The sequence below is a fragment of the Ascaphus truei genome, chromosome 6, assembly GCF_040206685.1.
Source record: "Ascaphus truei isolate aAscTru1 chromosome 6, aAscTru1.hap1, whole genome shotgun sequence".
Classification (NCBI taxonomy): Eukaryota; Metazoa; Chordata; class Amphibia; order Anura; family Ascaphidae; genus Ascaphus; species Ascaphus truei.
This window is the reverse complement of record NC_134488.1, coordinates 30,784,314-30,803,254: the sequence shown is the minus strand read 5'-3', so window position 1 is coordinate 30,803,254 and position 18,941 is coordinate 30,784,314. Positions and strand designations below refer to the sequence as shown.

At 50.5% G+C, this 18,941-nt stretch overlaps 1 protein-coding gene across 1 annotated transcript in view; it reads right to left on the bottom strand.

Moving 5' to 3' along the window:
* Positions 1-18,941, bottom strand: part of PTPRU (protein tyrosine phosphatase receptor type U) — a 104,424-nt gene that overhangs the window by 22,895 nt on the left and 62,588 nt on the right. Inside the window, 4 exon segments of the mRNA XM_075606531.1 lie at positions 7,797-7,932; positions 10,680-10,702; positions 10,704-10,835; positions 12,740-12,856. Of these exon segments, the coding sequence (XP_075462646.1) occupies positions 7,797-7,932; positions 10,680-10,702; positions 10,704-10,835; positions 12,740-12,856 (408 nt within the window).

Here is an 18,941-nt window from a genome sequence, read left to right as displayed (position 1 = left end):
GCACTACCCCCCTCATACCCTCTAATACTGATACCCCCAGCACTACCCCCTCATACCCTCCAATACTGACACCCCCCTCATACCCTCTAATACTGACACTCCCAGCACTTCCCGCCTCATACCCTCCAATACTGACACCCCCAGCACTACCCCCCTCATACCCTCCAATACTGACACCCCCCTCATACCCTCTAATACTGACACTCCCAGCACATCCCGCCTCATACCCTCTAATACTGACATCCCCAGCACTACCCCCTCATACCCTCTAATACTGACACCCCCCTCATACCCTCTAATACTGACACCCCCAGCACTACCCCCTCATACCCTCTAATACTGACACCCCCAGCACTACCCCCTCATACCCTCTAATACTGACACCCCCAGCACTACCCCCTCATACCCTCTAATACTGACACCCCCAGCACTACCCCCCTCATACCCTCTAATACTGACACTCCCAGCACTACCCCCCTCATACCCTCTAATACTGACACTCCCAGCACTACCCACCTCATACCCTCTAATACTGATACCCCCAGCACTACCCCCTCATATCCTCTAATACTGACACCCCCAGCACTACCCCCTCATACCATCTAATACTGACACCCCCAGCACTACCCCCTCATACCCTCCAATACTGACACCCCCTCATACCCTCTAATACTGACACCCCCAGCACTACCCCCTCATACCCTCTAATACTGACACCCCCCTCATACCCTCTAATACTGACACCCCCAGAACTACCCCCCTCATATCCTCTATTACTGACACCCCCAGCACTACCCCCTCATACCCTCCAATACTGACACCCCCCTCATACCCTCTAATACTGACACCCCCAGAACTACCCCCCTCATATCCTCTAATACTGACACCCCCAGCACTACCCCCTCATACCCTCCAATACTGACACCCCCCCTCATACCCTCTAATACTGACACCCCCAGAACTACCCCCCTCATATCCTCTAATACTGACACCCCCAGCACTACCCCCTCATACCCTCTAATACTGACACCCCCAGCACTACCCCCTCATACCCTCTAATACTGACACTCCCAGCACTACCCCCTCATACCCTCCAATACTGACACCCCCCTCATACCCTCTAATACTGACACTCCCAGCACTACCCCCCTCATACCCTCTAATACTGACACCCCCAGCACTACCCCCCTCATACCCTCTAATACTGACACCCCCAGCACTACCCCCTCATACCCTCCAATACTGACACCCCCAGCACTACCCCCTCATACCCTCTAATACTGACACCCCCAGCACTACCCCCTCATACCCTCCAATACTGACACCCCCAGCACTACCCCCTCATACCCTCCAATACTGACACCCCCAGCACTACCCCCCTCATACCCTCTAATACTGACACCCCCAGCACTACCCCCTCATACCCTCTAATACTGACACCCCCAGCACTTCCCCCCTCATACCCCCTAATACTGACACCCCCAGCACTTCCCCCCTCATACCCCTAATACTGACACCCCCAGCACTTCCCACCTCATACCCTCTAATACTGACACCCCCAGCACTACCCCCCTCATACTCTCTAATACCGACACCCCCAGCACTACCCCCTCATACCCTCTAATACTGACACCCCCAGCACTACCCCCCTCATACCCTCTAATACTGACACCCCCAGCACTACCACCTCATACCCTCTAATACTGACACTCCCAGCATTACCCCCCTCATACCCTCTAATACTGACACCCCCAGCACTACCCCCTCATACCCTCTAATACTGACACTCCCAGCACTTCCCGCCTCATACCCTCTAATACTGACACCCCCAGCACTACCCCCTCATACCCTCTAATACTGACACCCCCAGCACTACCCCCTCATACCCTCTAATACTGACACCCCCAGCACTTCCCGCCTCATACCCTCTAATACTGACACCCCCAGCACTACCCCCTCATAGCCTCTAATACTGACACCCCCAGCACTACCCCCCTCATAGCCTCTAATACTGACACCCCCAGCACTACCCCCCTCATACCCTCTAATACTGACACTCCCAGCACTACCCACCTCATACCCTGTAATACTGACACCCCCAGCACTACCCCCTCATACCCTCCAATACTGACACCCCCCTCATACCCTCTAATACTGACACTCCCAGCACTACCCACCTCATACCCTCCAATACTGACACCCCCAGCACTACCCCCCTCATACCCTCCAATACTGACACCCCCAGCACTACCCCCTCATACCCTCTAATACTGACACCCCCAGCATACCCCCTCATACCCTCTAATACTGACACCCCCAGCACTACCCCCTCATACCCTCTAATACTGACACCCTCAGCACTTCCCCCCTCATACCCACTAATACTGACACCCCCAGCACTTACCCCCTAATACTGACACCCCCAGCACTTCCCACCTCATACCCTCTAATACTGACACCCCCAGCACTTCCCCCCTCATACCCCCTAATACTGACACCCCCAGCACTTCCCCCCTCATACCCTCTAATACTGATACCCCCAGCACTACCCCGTCATAACCTCTAATACTGACACCCCCAGCACTACCCCCTCATACCCTCTAATACTGACACCCTCAGCATACCCCCTCATACCCTCTAATACTGACACCCCCAGCACTACCCCCTCATACCCTCTAATACTGACACCCCCAGCATACCCCCTCATACCCTCTAATACTGACACCCCCAGCACTACCCCCTCATACCCTCTAATACTGACACCCTCAGCACTTCCCCCCTCATACCCACTAATACTGACACCCCCAGCACTTACCCCCTAATACTGACACCCCCAGCACTACCCCCCTCATACCCTCTAATACTGATACCCCCAGCACTACCCCGTCATAACCTCTAATACTGAAACCAACAGCATTACCCCCTCATACCCTCTAATACTGACACCCCAAGCACTACCCCCTCATATCCTCTAATACTGACACCCCCAGCACTTCCCCCTTATACCCTCTAATACTGACACCCCCAGCACTACCCCCCTCATACCCCCTAATACTGACACCCCCAGCACTACCCCCCTCATACCCTCTAATACTGACACCCCCAGCACTTCCCCCCTTATACCCTCTAATACTGACACCCCCAGCACTACCCCCCTCATACCCTCCAATACTGACACCCCCAGCAGTACCCCCCTCATACCCTCTAATACTGACACCCCCAGTACTACGCCCTCATACCCTCCAATACTGACACCCCCAGCACTACCCCCTCATACCCTCTAATACTGACACCCCCAGCATTACCCCCTCATACCCTTTAATACTGACACCCCCAGCACTACCCCCCTCATACCCTCTAATACTGACACCCCCAGCACTTCCTCCCTTATACCCTCTAATACTGACACCCCCAGCACTACCCCCCTCATACCCCCTAATACTGACACCCCCAGCACTACCCCCTCATACCCTCTAATACTGACACCCCCAGCACTACCCCCTCCTACCCTCTAATACTGACACCCCCAGAACTTCCCACCTCATACTCTCCAATACTGACACCCCCAGCACTACCCCCTCATACCCTCTAATACTGACACCCCCAGCACTTCCCGCCTCATACCCTCTAATATTGACACCCCCAGCACTACCCCCTCATACCCTCTAATACTGACACCCCCAGCACTACTCCCTCATAGCCTCTAATACTGACACCCCCAGCACTACCCCCCTCATAGCCTCTAATACTGACACCCCCAGCACTACCCCCCTCATACCCTCTAATACTGACACTCCCAGCACTACCCACCTCATACCCTGTAATACTGACACCCCCAGCACTACCCCCTCATACCCTCCAATACTGACACCCCCCTCATACCCTCTAATACTGACACTCCCAGCACTACCCACCTCATACCCTCCAATACTGACACCCCCAGCACTACCCCCCTCATACCCTCCAATACTGACACCCCCCTCATACCCTCTAATACTGACACCCCCAGCACTACCCCCTCATACCCTCTAATACTGACACCCCCAGCATACCCCCTCATACTGACACCCCCAGCACTACCCCCTCATACCCTCTAATACTGACACCCCCAGCACTACCCCCTCATACCCTCTAATACTGACACCCTCAGCACTTCCCCCCTCATACCCACTAATACTGACACCCCCAGCACTTACCCCCTAATACTGACACCCCCAGCACTTCCCACCTCATACCCTCCAATACTGACACCTCCAGCACTACCCCCCTCATACCCTCTAATACTGACACCCCCAGCACTTCCCCCCTCATACCCCCTAATACTGACACCCCCAGCACTTCCCCCCTCATACCCCCTAATACTGACAACCCCAGGATTACCCCCTCATACCCTCTAATACTGATACCCCCAGCACTACCCCCTCATAACCTCTAATACTGAAACCCCCAGCATTACCCCCTCATACCCTCTAATACTGACACCCCAAGCACTACCCCCTCATACCCTCTAATACTGACACCCCCAGCACTTCCCCCCTTATACCCTCTAATACTGACACCCCCAGCACTACCCCCCTCATACCCCCTAATACTGACACCCCCAGCACTACCCCCCTCATACCCTCTAATACTGACACCCCCAGCACTTCCCCCCTTATACCCTCTAATACTGACACCCCCAGCACTACCCCCCTCATACCCTCCAATACTGACACCCCCAGCAGTACCCCCCTCATACCCTCTAATACTGACACCCCCAGTACTACGCCCTCATACCCTCCAATACTGACACCCCCAGCACTACCCCCTCATACCCTCTAATACTGACACCCCCAGCATTACCCCCTCATACCCTTTAATACTGACACCCCCAGCACTACCCCCTCATACCCTCTAATACTGACACCCCCAGCACTTCCTCCCTTATACCCTCTAATACTGACACCCCCAGCACTACCCCCCTCATACCCCCTAATACTGACACCCCCAGCACTACCCCCTCATACCCTCTAATACTGACACCCCCAGCACTACCCCCTCCTACCCTCTAATACTGAGACCCCCAGAACTTCCCACCTCATACTCTCCAATACTGACACTCCCAGCACTACCCCCTCATACCCTCTAATACTGACACCCCAGCACTACCCCCCCATACCCTCTAATACTGACACCCCCAGCACTACCCCCTCATACCCTCTAATGCTGACACCCCCAGCACTACCCCCCTCATACCCTCTAATACTGACACCCCCAGCACTACCCCCTCATACCCTCTAATGCTGACACCCCCAGCACTACCCCCCTCATACCCTCTAATACTGACACTCCCAGCACTACCCCCTCCTACCCTCTAATACTGACACCCCCAGAACTTCCCACCTCATACCCTCTAATACTGACACCCCCAGCACTACCCCCCTCATACCCTCTAATACTGACACCCCCAGCACTTCCCCCCTTATACCCTCTAATACTGACACCCCCAGCACTACCCCCCTCATACCCTCCAATACTGACACCCCCAGCAGTACCCCCCTCATACCCTCTAATACTGACACCCCCAGTACTACGCCCTCATACCCTCCAATACTGACACCCCCAGCACTACCCCCTCATACCCTCTAATACTGACACCCCCAGCATTACCCCCTCATACCCTTTAATACTGACACCCCCAGCACTACCCCCTCATACCCTCTAATACTGACACCCCCAGCACTTCCTCCCTTATACCCTCTAATACTGACACCCCCAGCACTACCCCCCTCATACCCCCTAATACTGACACCCCCAGCACTACCCCCTCATACCCTCTAATACTGACACCCCCAGAACTTCCCACCTCATACTCTCCAATACTGACACCCCCAGCACTACCCCCTCCTACCCTCTAATACTGACACCCCCAGAACTTCCCACCTCATACCCTCTAATACTGACACTCCCAGCACTACCCCCTCATACCCTCTAATACTGACACCCCCAGCACTACCCCCTCATATCCTCCAATACTGACACCCCCAGAACTACCCCTTCATACCCTCTAATACTGACACTCCCAGCACTACCCCCTCATACTCTGTAATACTGACACCCCCAGCACTACCCCCTCATACCCTCCAATACTGACACCCCCAGCACTACCCCCTCATACCCTCCAATACTGACACCCCCAGAACTACCCCCTTCATATCCTCTAATACTGACACTCCCAGCACTACCCCCATCATACTCTCTAATACTGACACCCCCAGCACTACCCCCTCATACCCTCTAATACCAACACCCCCAGCATTACCCCCTCATACCCTCTAATACTGACACTCCCAGCACTACCCCCATCATACCCTCTAATACTGACACCCCCAGAACTACCCCCTTCATACCCTCTAATACTGACACTCCCAGCACTACCCCCTCATACCCTCTAATACTGACACCCCCAGCACTACCCCCTCATACCCTCCAATACTGACACCCCCCTCATACCCTCCAATACTGACACCCCCAGCACTACCCCCTCATACCCTCCAATACTGACACCCCCAGAACTACCCCCTTCATACCCTCTAATACTGACACTCCCAGCACTACCCCCTCATACCCTGTAATACTGACACCCCCAGCACTACCCCCTCATACCCTCTAATACTGACACCCCCAGCACTACCCCCTCATACCCTCCAATACTGACACCCCCAGCACTACCCCCTCATACCCTCCAATCCTGAAACCCCCAGAACTACCCCCTTCATACCCTCTAATACTGACACTCCCAGCACTACCCCCTTCATACCCTCTAATACTGACACTCCCAGCACTACCCCCCTCATACCCCCTAATACTGACACCCCCAGCACTACCCCCCTCATACCCTCTAATACTGACACTCCCAGCACTACCCCCTCATACCCTCTAATACTGACACTCCCAGCACTACCCCCTCATACCCTCTAATACTGACACCCCCAGCACTACCCCCTCATACCCTCTAATACTGACACTCCCAGCACTACCCCCCTCATACCCTCTAATACTGACACCCCCAGCACTACCCCCTCATACCCTCCAATCCTGAAACCCCCAGAACTACCCCCTTCATACCCTCTAATACTGACACTCCCAGCACTACCCCCTTCATACCCTCTAATACTGACACTCCCAGCACTACCCCCCTCATACCCCCTAATACTGACACCCCCAGCACTACCCCCCTCATACCCTCTAATACTGACACTCCCAGCACTACCCCCTCATACCCTCTAATACTGACACTCCCAGCACTACCCCCTCATACCCTCTAATACTGACACCCCCAGCACTACCCCCTCATACCCTCTAATACTGACACTCCCAGCACTACCCCCTCATACCCTCTAATACTGACACCCCCAGCACTACCCCCTCATACCCTCTAATACTGACACCCCCAGCACTACCCCCTCATACCCTCTAATACTGACACTCCCAGCACTACCCCCTCATACCCTCTAATACTGACACCCCCAGCACTACCCCCTCATACCCTCTAATACTGACACCCCCAGCACTACCCCCTCATACCCTCTAATACTGACACCCCCAGCACTACCCCCTCATACCCTCTAATACTGACACCCCCAGAACTACCCCCTTCATACCCTCTAATACTGACACTCCCAGCACTACCCCCCTCATACCCTCTAATACTGACACCCCCAGCACTACCCCCTCATACCCTCTAATACTGACACTCCCAGCACTACCCCCCTCATACCCTCTAATACTGACACCCCCAGCACTTCCAATCTCACCTGTGTTTGCACCATGTTAATCCGGCGGGAGCAGAGCGTTTTTACGCAGTTGTAAATATCCACCACCCCCTCACACTCAGCCATGTCCAGCATCACATCCAGGACGATGTAGCACCCTGTCCTACCAGCTCCGGCACTATAGGGAGAGATGGAGAGTAAGAAAAAGAGAGGGAAAGAGTAATATAGGGGGAGAGAGCAAGAGAGAAAGAGAGAGAGAGACAAAGAGAGATATGGGGAGAGAGCGAGAGAGATATGGGGAGAGATACATGGGGGACAGAGAGAAAGAGCGATATGGGGAGAGATACATGGGAAGAGAAAGAGAGAGAGAGAGAGACAAAGAGAGATGGGGAGAGAGCGAGAGAGAGATGGGGAGAGATACATGGGGAGAGAGAGACAGAGAGATATGGGGAGAGATACATGGGGAGAGAGAGACAGAGAGATATGGGGAGAGATACATGGGGAGAGAGAGAGATATGGGGAGAGATACATGGGGAGAGAGAGACAGAGAGATATGGGGAGAGATACATGGGGAGAGAGAGAGATATGGGGAGAGATACATGGGGAGAGAGAGAGATATGGGGAGAGAGAGACAGAGAGATATGGGGAGAGATACATGGGGAGAGAGAAAGAGAGATATGGGGAGAGATACATGGGGGACAGAGAGAGAAAGAGATATGGGGAGAGATACATCGGGAGAGAGAAAGAGATATGGGGAGAGATACATCGGGAGAGAGAGAGAGATATGGGGAGAGATACATCGGGAGAGAGAGAGAGATATGGGGAGAGAGAAAGAGAGATATGGGGAGAGAGAGACAGAGAGATGGAGAGATACATGGGGAGAGAGAGAGATATGGAGATATGGGGAGAGAGCGAGAGATGGGGAGAGATACATGGGGAGAGAGAGAGAAAGAGATATGGGGAGAGAAAGAGAGAGAGATGCATGGGGAGAGGGAGAGAGCGAGAGATGGGGAGAGATACATGGGGAGAGAGAGAAAGATAGATATAGGGAGAGAGAAAGAGAGATATGGGGAGAGAGAGAGAAAGATTGGGATAGAATGAGAGAGATGGGGAGAGATACATGGGCAGAGGGAGAAAGAGAGATATGGGGAGAGAGAGACAGAGAGATGGGGAGAGAGAGAAAGAGATATGGAGATATGGGGAGAGAGAGACAGAGAGATGGGGAGAGAGAGAAAGAGATATGGAGATATGGGGAGAGAGAGACAGAGAGATGGGGAGAGAGAGAAAGAGATATGGAGATATGGGGAGAGAGAGACAGAGAGATGGGGAGAGAGAGAAAGAGATATGGAGATATGGGGAGAGAGAGACAGAGAGATGGGGAGAGAGAGAAAGAGATATGGAGATATGGGGAGAGAGCGAGAGATTGGGAGAGATACATGGGGGAGGGAGATATCGGGAGAGAGAGATCTGGAGAGAGAGAGATATAGGGAGAGAGAGAGGAAGAGATATGGGGAGAGAGAGAGGAAGAGATATGGGGAGAGAGACAGAGAGATATGGGGAGAGAGAGAGGAAGAGATATGGGGAGAGAGAGAGGAAGAGATATGGGGAGAGAGAGAGGAAGAGATATGGGGAGAGAGAGAGGAAGAGATATGGGGAGAGAGAGAGGAAGAGATATGGGGAGAGAGAGAGGAAGAGATATGGGGAGAGAGAGAGGAAGAGATATGGGGAGAGAGAGAGGAAGATGGGGAGAGAGTGAGAGAAATGGGGAGAGAGATGGGGAGAGAGAGCGAGAAAGAGAGATATGTGGAGAGAGAAATAGAGATATGGGGAGAGAGAGATATGGGGGGAGAGAGAGAGAAAGATATGGGGAGAGAGAGAAAGAGATATGGGGAGAGAGAGAAAGAGATATGGGGAGAGAGAGAAAGAGATATGGGGAGAGAGAGAAAGAGATATTGGGAGAGAGACAGAGAGATATGGGGAGAGAGACAGAGAGATATGTGGAGAGATACATAGGGGAGAGAGAGAGAGATGTGGGGAGAGAGATATATGGGGGGAGAGAGAGAGAAAGATATGGGGAGAGAGAGAAAGAGATATGGGGAGAGAGAGAAAGAGATATGGGGAGAGAGAAAGAGATATGGGGAGGGAGAGAAAGAGATATGGGGAGAGAGACAGAGAGATATGGGGAGAGAGAAAAAGAGAGATATGGGGAGAGAGAAAGAGAGATATGTGGAGAGATACATGGGGGAGAGAGAGAGAGATGGAGAGATACATGGGGAGAGAGAGAGATGTGGGGAGAGAGATATGAGGAGAGAGAGATATGGGGGGAGAGAGAGAGAAAGATATGGGGAGAGAGAGAAAGAGATATGGGGAGAGAGAGAAAGAGATATGGGGAGAGAGAGAAAGAGATATGGGGAGAGAGAGAAAGATATATGGGGAGAGAGACAGAGAGATATGGGGAGAGAGAGAAAGAGAGATATGGGGAGAGAGAAAGAGAGATATGTGGAGAGATACATGGAGGAGAGAGATATGGAGAGATACATGGGGAGAGAGAGATGTGGAGAGATACATGGGGAGAGAGAGAGAGATTGGGAGAGATACATGGAGGAGAGAGAGAGATATGGAGAGATACATGGGGAGAGAGAGAGAGATGTGGAGAGATACATGGGGGGGGAGAGAGAGAGAGAGATATGGAGAGATACATGGGGAGAGAGAGAGAGATGTGGAGAGATACATGGGGTGAGGGAGATATGGCGAGAGAAAGGGGGGGGGGAGATAGCAATAAAGAGAGGGAGAGAGAAAGGTAAGAAGAGAGAGGTTAAGAAATACTTCCACCCCAGGGTGACACTGACAGAAGGGAGCTATGGGACACGGAACCTGTCCCTTACCCCCACCGTGTGACACAGTGACACAGGCAGTGCCCCTCACCTGCAATGCACCACAACCGGCCCCCGCATCTGGTGGCGTGGATGATTTGACCCTGCGGATGAAAGCAAGGAGCCCGGTGGCATGGCATGGCACCCCGTGCTCTGGCCATGACAAAAAGTGGAACTGCTTCACCTCGTGTCTGGCCGTGTAACCTCGCTGGGGGGAGACAGGAAGTTAAGGGTTAAACTGGGGAGGAGCTAAAAGGGAAAGGGCGTCAGGATCTTGTGTATGGAGAAGTTAGGTGGTGAGAGACTGGCTACTCGGGGGCAGAGCCAATGGGAATGGGGCCTTATAAGCTTGTGTATGTATAAGTGAATGCTTCCTCCGGGGGGCAAAAGTCAAGTGGAGGGGGCATTATAATCCTGGGACATACGGGGGCCAGAGCAACTGGAAGAGAAAGTCATGAGCTCGTGTCAGGAGAAGCGTGTACTTGGATTCTCAGAGAGGGAGCTAGAGGAAGGGGGAACCTTCAGCTTGTGTGAAACCTTGGTGGCGGTACTGAGGAGAGCGGGAACCACAGGTTTGTGTATAGAAGAGTGACTGGACCTTCCAGTGAGGTCAAAGCAAGCGAGCATTGTAATATTGTGAATGGCTCCTCGGGGGTGAAGCTGAAGGAAGAGGGAACCTTTAGCTTATGGATGGAGAAGAGAGTGCTTGACTTGTTAGGTACATGCCCAAAGGATGGTAGAATAATAAGCCACTGACTGGGGCTCCCCTGTGGCACAGAATTTAGTGACTGAGTACTTTGGGGTTGGAGCTAATTAGAGAGGGAAGAGTGAGCTCATGTATGGAGAAGTGTGTGACTCGCTCATCATAGGTGAGGTCAGAGAATGGAAGAATAATAAGCTTGTGACAGACTCCTTGGGGTGAAGCTAGATGAGGAAGTGTATGGAGGAGTGAGTGACTGGATCATTAGGCTCAGGACAGGATTGAAGAATTAAAACTTGTGACAGGCCGGCTGAGCTAATGGGAAAAAAACTCCTCAGGGGCAGAGCTAGAGCCACTAGCTTGGAGGGCATTAGTGACTGGATCCTCAGGGGCGGAGCTAGAGCCACTAGCTTGGAGGGCAGTAGTGACTGGATCCTCAGGGGCGGAGCTAGAGCCACTAGCTTGGAGGGCAGTAGTGACTGGATCCTCAGGGGCAGAGCTAGAGCCACTAGCTTGGAGGGCATTAGTGACTGGATCCTCAGGGGCGGAGCTAGAGCCACTAGCTTGGAGGGCATTAGTGACTGGATCCTCAGGGGCGGAGCTAGAGCCACTAGCTTGGAGGGCAGTAGTGACTGGATCCTCAGGGGCAGAGCTAGAGCCACTAGCTTGGAGGGCATTCGTGACTGGATCCTCAGGGGTGGAGCTAGCGCCACTAGCTTGGAAGGCATTAGTGACTGGATCCTCAGGGGCGGAGCTAGAGCCACTAGCTTGGAGGGCATTAGTGACTGGATCCTCAGGGGTGGTGCTAGAGCCACTAGCTTGGAAGGCATTAGTGACTGGATCCTCAGGGGCGGAGCTAGAGCCACTAGCTTGAAAGAAGTTAGTGACTGGATCCTCAGGGGTGGAGCTGAAGTTAGTAAGAAGCTACTTATAGATGGGGTTACCTAGGGAACTATAAGCTAGGGGAGCGGAGCCAAAGGACGGTAGAATAATTAGCTCACTTCCTTCTCCTTTCTCTCCCTCTTTAATCTTTCTCTCCCAATCCATTACGCTCTGTATCGCACCTCCCTTTCTTTCAACCCCTCTTCTACGGCTCTCTTTTCTCTCTCCTTCTTTCCTTTTTCTCTCTCTCTCCTTCTTTAAGGATTCCCCAACCCCTCCTCTCGCACACTCCCTCCCTTTCCCTACCTCCCTGTCTCTTCGCTTTTTCCTTCCTCCTCTGCATCTCTTCCTCTTCCCCTAATCTTTACCATCTCTTTCCAACTTCCTACGCTCTCCAATCCTTCCTCGCCCGTACATCCCTCTCCCTCGGTCTCCTAACCCCTGTGGCTCCCACATTAAGCTGAGGATCACAGACTGGGTGCTTATATTACAAAGGGACAGATAGAAAGAAGAACCCCCGGCCCTCTCACCCTCTCCAAGGTGAATGTCCTCACTGCGTATTCAGCCAGCGTCTCCGTATTAAGCAACGTGATCCTAATATCTCCATACATTTCTGTAGTATCTGGCCAATACTTACTGCACTTCACCTGTATAGCAGAGAGAACACGGTTGTGAGGTGGGGCAAATGCTATAGGCTAGGCCCCTATACCACCCCCCATTACAGAAGAGTGATGTTAATGGCATTGTTTGAACTTGTTTGAGTTTAGAGTAGAAGATACAAAATCCTAAGTAAGAGCAGAGCAAAAAAAAGAGAGGTGGTGAGGGGGGAGGGGGATACAGGGAGAGAGAGAAGAAAGGAGAGATAGAGAGAGAGAATGAGAGAGAGAGAGAGAGAGAGAGAGAGAGAGAGAGAGAGAGAGAGAGAGAGAGAGAGAGAGAGAGAGAGAGAGAGAATGAGAGAGAGAGAGAGAGTGAGAGAATGAGAGAGAGAGAGAGAGAGAGAGAGATTGAGAGAGAGAGAGAGAGAGAGAGAGAGAGAGAGTGAGAGAGAGAGAATGAGAGAGAGAGAGTGAGAGAGAGAGAGAGAGAGAGAGAGAGAATGAGAGAGAGAGAGAGAATGAGAGCGAGAGAGAGAGGACAGAGAGAGACAGAGAGAGAATGAGAGAGAGGACAGAGAGAGGGGGGAGGGGAGAGAGGGGGGAATGAGAATTGAAAAATGGAGGCAATGGGGAGAGCAAGACAGTGCGAAGGAGGGAAGGTGGGAGAGGGTACAATGCAGTATGACGCTCCCACCGCAGGGTAACACAGTGACAGACAGAGGGGATACTGCTGGTCACTCTGGCAGTGTAGGCAGCCCCCAAATCTTTATTAACGATCCCCTTCTACACATTTATGATTCAAGACACACCATGTGCAGGTCAGATAATAATACACAGGGATGGATCTAAGCATATTGAATTCACAAGCAGATTATTTGAGATGGGTGATAAGGGAATGCAGTGATGTGCAGAGTAAATTGGACCAGCAGAGGCCAAGCAAGATCGTTATCGGTAATGGAGATTTACGAGAAAACACAATTAAAAAAAAATTTGATCTAGCAAACATTGTTCTTAATTAGGCTGCAGGGCAAGGGAGCAAAATCACTAATGATTCAAACCAAGCACAGCTATTTACATTGTTGCTCTATATAACCGCTCCCTATAACACCTCCTATCTCTCCCTATAGTCATCTCTCCATATAACCGCTCCCTATAACACCTCCTTTCTCTCCCTATAGTCATCTCTCCATATAACCGCTCCCTATAACACCTCCTTTCTCTCCCTATAGGCATCTCTCCATATAACCGCTCCCTATAACACCTCCTTTCTCTCCCTATAGGCATCTCTCCATATAACCGCTCCCTATAACTCCTCCTATCTCTCCATATAACCGCTCCCTATAACTCCTCCTATCTCTCCATATAACCGCTCCCTATAACTCCTCCTATCTCTCCCTATAACCTCTCCCTATAACTCCTCCTATCTCTCCATATAACTCCTCCTATCTCTCCATATAACTCCTCCTATCTCTCCATATAACCTCTCCCTATAACTCCTCCTATCTCTCCATATAACCGCTCCCTATAACTCCTCCTATCTCTCCATATAACCGCTCCCTATAACTCCTCCTATCTCTCCCTATAACCGCTCCCTATAACTCCTCCTATCTCTCCATATAACCTCTCCCTATAACTCCTCCTATCTCTCCATATAACCTTTCCCTATATCTCCTATCTCTCCATATAACCTCTCCCTATAACGCCTCCTATCTCTCCATATAACCTCTCCCTATAACTCCTCCTATCTCTCCATATAACCTCTCCCTATAACTCCTCCTATCCCTCCATATAACCTCTCCCTATAACTCCTCCTATCTCTCCATATAACAGCTCCCTATAACTCCTCCTATCTCTCCCTATAACTCCTCCTATCTCTCCATATAACCTCTCCCTATAACTCCTCCTATCTCTCCATATAACCTCTCCCTATAACTCCTCCTATCCCTCCATATAACCTCTCCCTATAACTCCTCCTATCTCTCCATATAACCTCTCCCTATAACTCCTCCTATCTCTCCATATAACCTCTCCCTATAACTCCTCCTATCTCTCCATATAACCTTTCCCTATATCTCCTATCTCTCCATATAACCTCTCCCTATAACGCCTCCTATCTCTCCATATAACCTCTCCCTATAACTCCTCCTATCTCTCCATATAACCTCTCCCTATAACTCCTCCTATCCCTCCATATAACCTCTCCCTATAACTCCTCCTATCTCTCCATATAACAGCTCCCTATAACTCCTCCTATCTCTCCATATAACCTCTCCCTATAACTCCTCCTATCTCTCCATATAACCGCTCCCTATAACTCCTCCTATCTCTCCATATAACCTCTCCCTATAACTCCTCCTATCTCTCCATATAACCGCTCCCTATAACTCCTCCTATCTCTCCATATAACCGCTCCCTATAACTCCTCCTATCTCTCCATATAACCTCTCCCTATAACTCCTCCTATCTCTCCATATAACCTCTCCCTATAACTCCTCCTATCTCTCCATATAACCGCTCCCTATAACTCCTCCTATCTCTCCATATAACCTCTCCCTATAACTCCTCCTATCTCTCCATATAACCTCTCCCTATAACTCCTCCTATCTCTCCATATAACCTCTCCCTATAACTCCTCCTATCTCTCCATATAACCTCTCCCTATAACTCCTCCTATCTCTCCATATAACCTCTCCCTATAACTCCTCCTATCTCTCCATATAACCGCTCCCTATAACTCCTCCTATCTCTCCATATAACCTCTCCCTATAACTCCTCCTATCTCTCCATATAACCTCTCCCTATAACTCCTCCTATCTCTCCATATAACCGCTCCCTATAACTCCTCCTATCTCTCCATATAACCTCTCCCTATAACTCCTCCTATCTCTCCATATAACCTCTCCCTATAACTCCTCCTATCTCTCCATATAACCTCTCCCTATAACTCCTCCTATCTCTCCATATAACCTCTCCCTATAACTCCTCCTATCTCTCCATATAACCTCTCCCTATAACTCCTCCTATCTCTCCATATAACCTCTCCCTATAACTCCTCCTATCTCTCCATATAACCGCTCCCTATGACACCTCCTATCTCTCCCTATAACTCCCCCTATCTCTCCCTATAACTCCTCCTATCTCTCCATATAACCTCTCCCTATAACTCCTCCTATCTCTCCATATAACCGCTCCCTATAACTCCTCCTATCTCTCCATATAACCTCTCCCTATAACTCCTCCTATCTCTCCATATAACCTCTCCCTATAACTCCTCCTATCTCTCCATATAACCTCTCCCTATAACTCCTCCTATCTCTCCATATAACCGCTCCCTATAACTCCTCCTATCTCTCCCTATAACTCCTCCTATCTCTCCATATAACCTCTCCCTATAACTCCTCCTATCTCTCCATATAACCGCTCCCTATAACTCCTCCTATCTCTCCATATAACCTCTCCCTATAACTCCTCCTATCTCTCCATATAACCTCTCCCTATAACTCCTCCTATCTCTCCATATAACCTCTCCCTATAACTCCTCCTATCTCTCCATATAACCTTTCCCTATATCTCCTATCTCTCCAAATAACCTCTCCCTATAACGCCTCCTATCTCTCCATATAACCTCTCCCTATAACTCCTCCTATCTCTCCATATAACCTCTCCCTATAACTCCTCCTATCCCTCCATATAACCTCTCCCTATAACTCCTCCTATCTCTCCATATAACAGCTCCCTATAACTCCTCCTATCTCTCCATATAACCTCTCCCTATAACTCCTCCTATCTCTCCATATAACCGCTCCCTATAACTCCTCCTATCTCTCCATATAACCTCTCCCTATAACTCCTCCTATCTCTCCATATAACCGCTCCCTATAACTCCTCCTATCTCTCCATATAACCGCTCCCTATAACTCCTCCTATCTCTCCATATAACCTCTCCCTATAACTCCTCCTATCTCTCCATATAACCTCTCCCTATAACTCCTCCTATCTCTCCATATAACCTCTCCCTATAACTTCTCCTATCTCTCCATATAACCTCTCCCTATAACTCCTCCTATCTCTCCATATAACCTCTCCCTATAACTCCTCCTATCTCTCCATATAACCTCTCCCTATAACTCCTCCTATCTCTCCATATAACCTCTCCCTATAACTCCTCCTATCTCTCCATATAACCTCTCCCTATAACTCCTCCTATCTCTCCATATAACCGCACCCTATAACTCCTCCTATCTCTCCATATAACCTCTCCCTATAACTCCTCCTATCTCTCCATATAACCTCTCCCTATAACTCCTCCTATCTCTCCATATAACCGCTCCCTATAACTCCTCCTATCTCTCCATATAACCTCTCCCTATAACTCCTCCTATCTCTCCATATAACCTCTCCCTATAACTCCTCCTATCTCTCCATATAACCTCTCCCTATAACTCCTCCTATCTCTCCATATAACCTCTCCCTATAACTCCTCCTATCTCTCCATATAACCTCTCCCTATAACTCCTCCTATCTCTCCATATAACCTCTCCCTATAACTCCTCCTATCTCTCCATATAACCGCTCCCTATAACTCCTCCTATCTCTCCATATAACCTCTCCCTATAACTCCTCCTATCTCTCCATATAACCTCTCCCTATAACTCCTCCTATCTCTCCATATAACCGCTCCCTATAACTCCTCCTATCTCTCCATATAACCTCTCCCTATAACTCCTCCTATCTCTCCATATAACCTCTCCCTATAACTCCTCCTATCTCTCCATATAACCTCTCCCTATAACTCCTCCTATCTCTCCATATAACCTCTCCCTATAACTCCTCCTATCTCTCCATATAACCTCTCCCTATAACTCCTCCTATCTCTCCATATAACCTCTCCCTATAACTCCTCCTATCTCTCCATATAACCGCTCCCTATGACACCTCCTATCTCTCCCTATAACTCCCCCTATCTCTCCCTATAACTCCTCCTATCTCTCCATATAACCTCTCCCTATAACTCCTCCTATCTCTCCATATAACCGCTCCCTATAACTCCTCCTATCTCTCCATATAACCTCTCCCTATAACTCCTCCTATCTCTCCATATAACCTCTCCCTATAACTCCTCCTATCTCTCCATATAACCTCTCCCTATAACTCCTCCTATCTCTCCATATAACCGCTCCCTATAACTCCTCCTATCTCTCCATATAACCTCTCCCTATAACTCCTCCTATCTCTCCATATAACCTCTCCCTATAACTCCTCCTATCTCTCCATATAACCGCTCCCTATAACTCCTCCTATCTCTCCATATAACCTCTCCCTATAACTCCTCCTATCTCTCCATATAACCTCTCCCTATAACTCCTCCTATCTCTCCATATAACCTCTCCCTATAACTCCTCCTATCTCTCCATATAACCTCTCCCTATAACTCCTCCTATCTCTCCATATAACCTCTCCCTATAATTCCTCCTATCTCTCCATATAACCTCTCCCTATAACTCCTCCTATCTCTCCATATAACCTCTCCCTATAACTCCTCCTATCTCTCCATATAACCGCTCCCTATGACACCTCCTATCTCTCCCTATAACTCCCCCTATCTCTCCCTATAACTCCTCCTATCTCTCCATATAACGTCTCCCTATAACTCCTCCTATCCTATCCCAATAGCCTGGACTCATGACTACTGTCCCACAGTCCCTCCTGCCAAGCACTGCATTCTACTGCACTTATTCCCTCACCTGCTTTCTCTGTAAGGCTGGGGCCATGGTACCGCAGACCGCGCGGAGGCCTCCACACGCTGAGCGAACAGACTGCCTTAAGGCAGTGTTCGCGTCCATGCGGGGCATCAGCTCCGTGACGCCCCACGGCACGTCCACCATGGCCAGGTAAGCACCTGCTCACTGACCAGCCTCCGCACACCTCCGCGCAGGCGAAGGCACCGTGGCCTGGGCCTTAGTCTCCCAACATAGCACTTAGATTGTAAGATTTCCTTTCCTATTGTCTGCCTTTGTTGCGCTGATTGCATTATAATTCCCCGTACTGCGGTGTCGTGGTTAAGCGCTGACGCCGCTGTGGGCGATACAGAAACACATACGTACATCTCTCCATATAATCGCTGTATCACTTA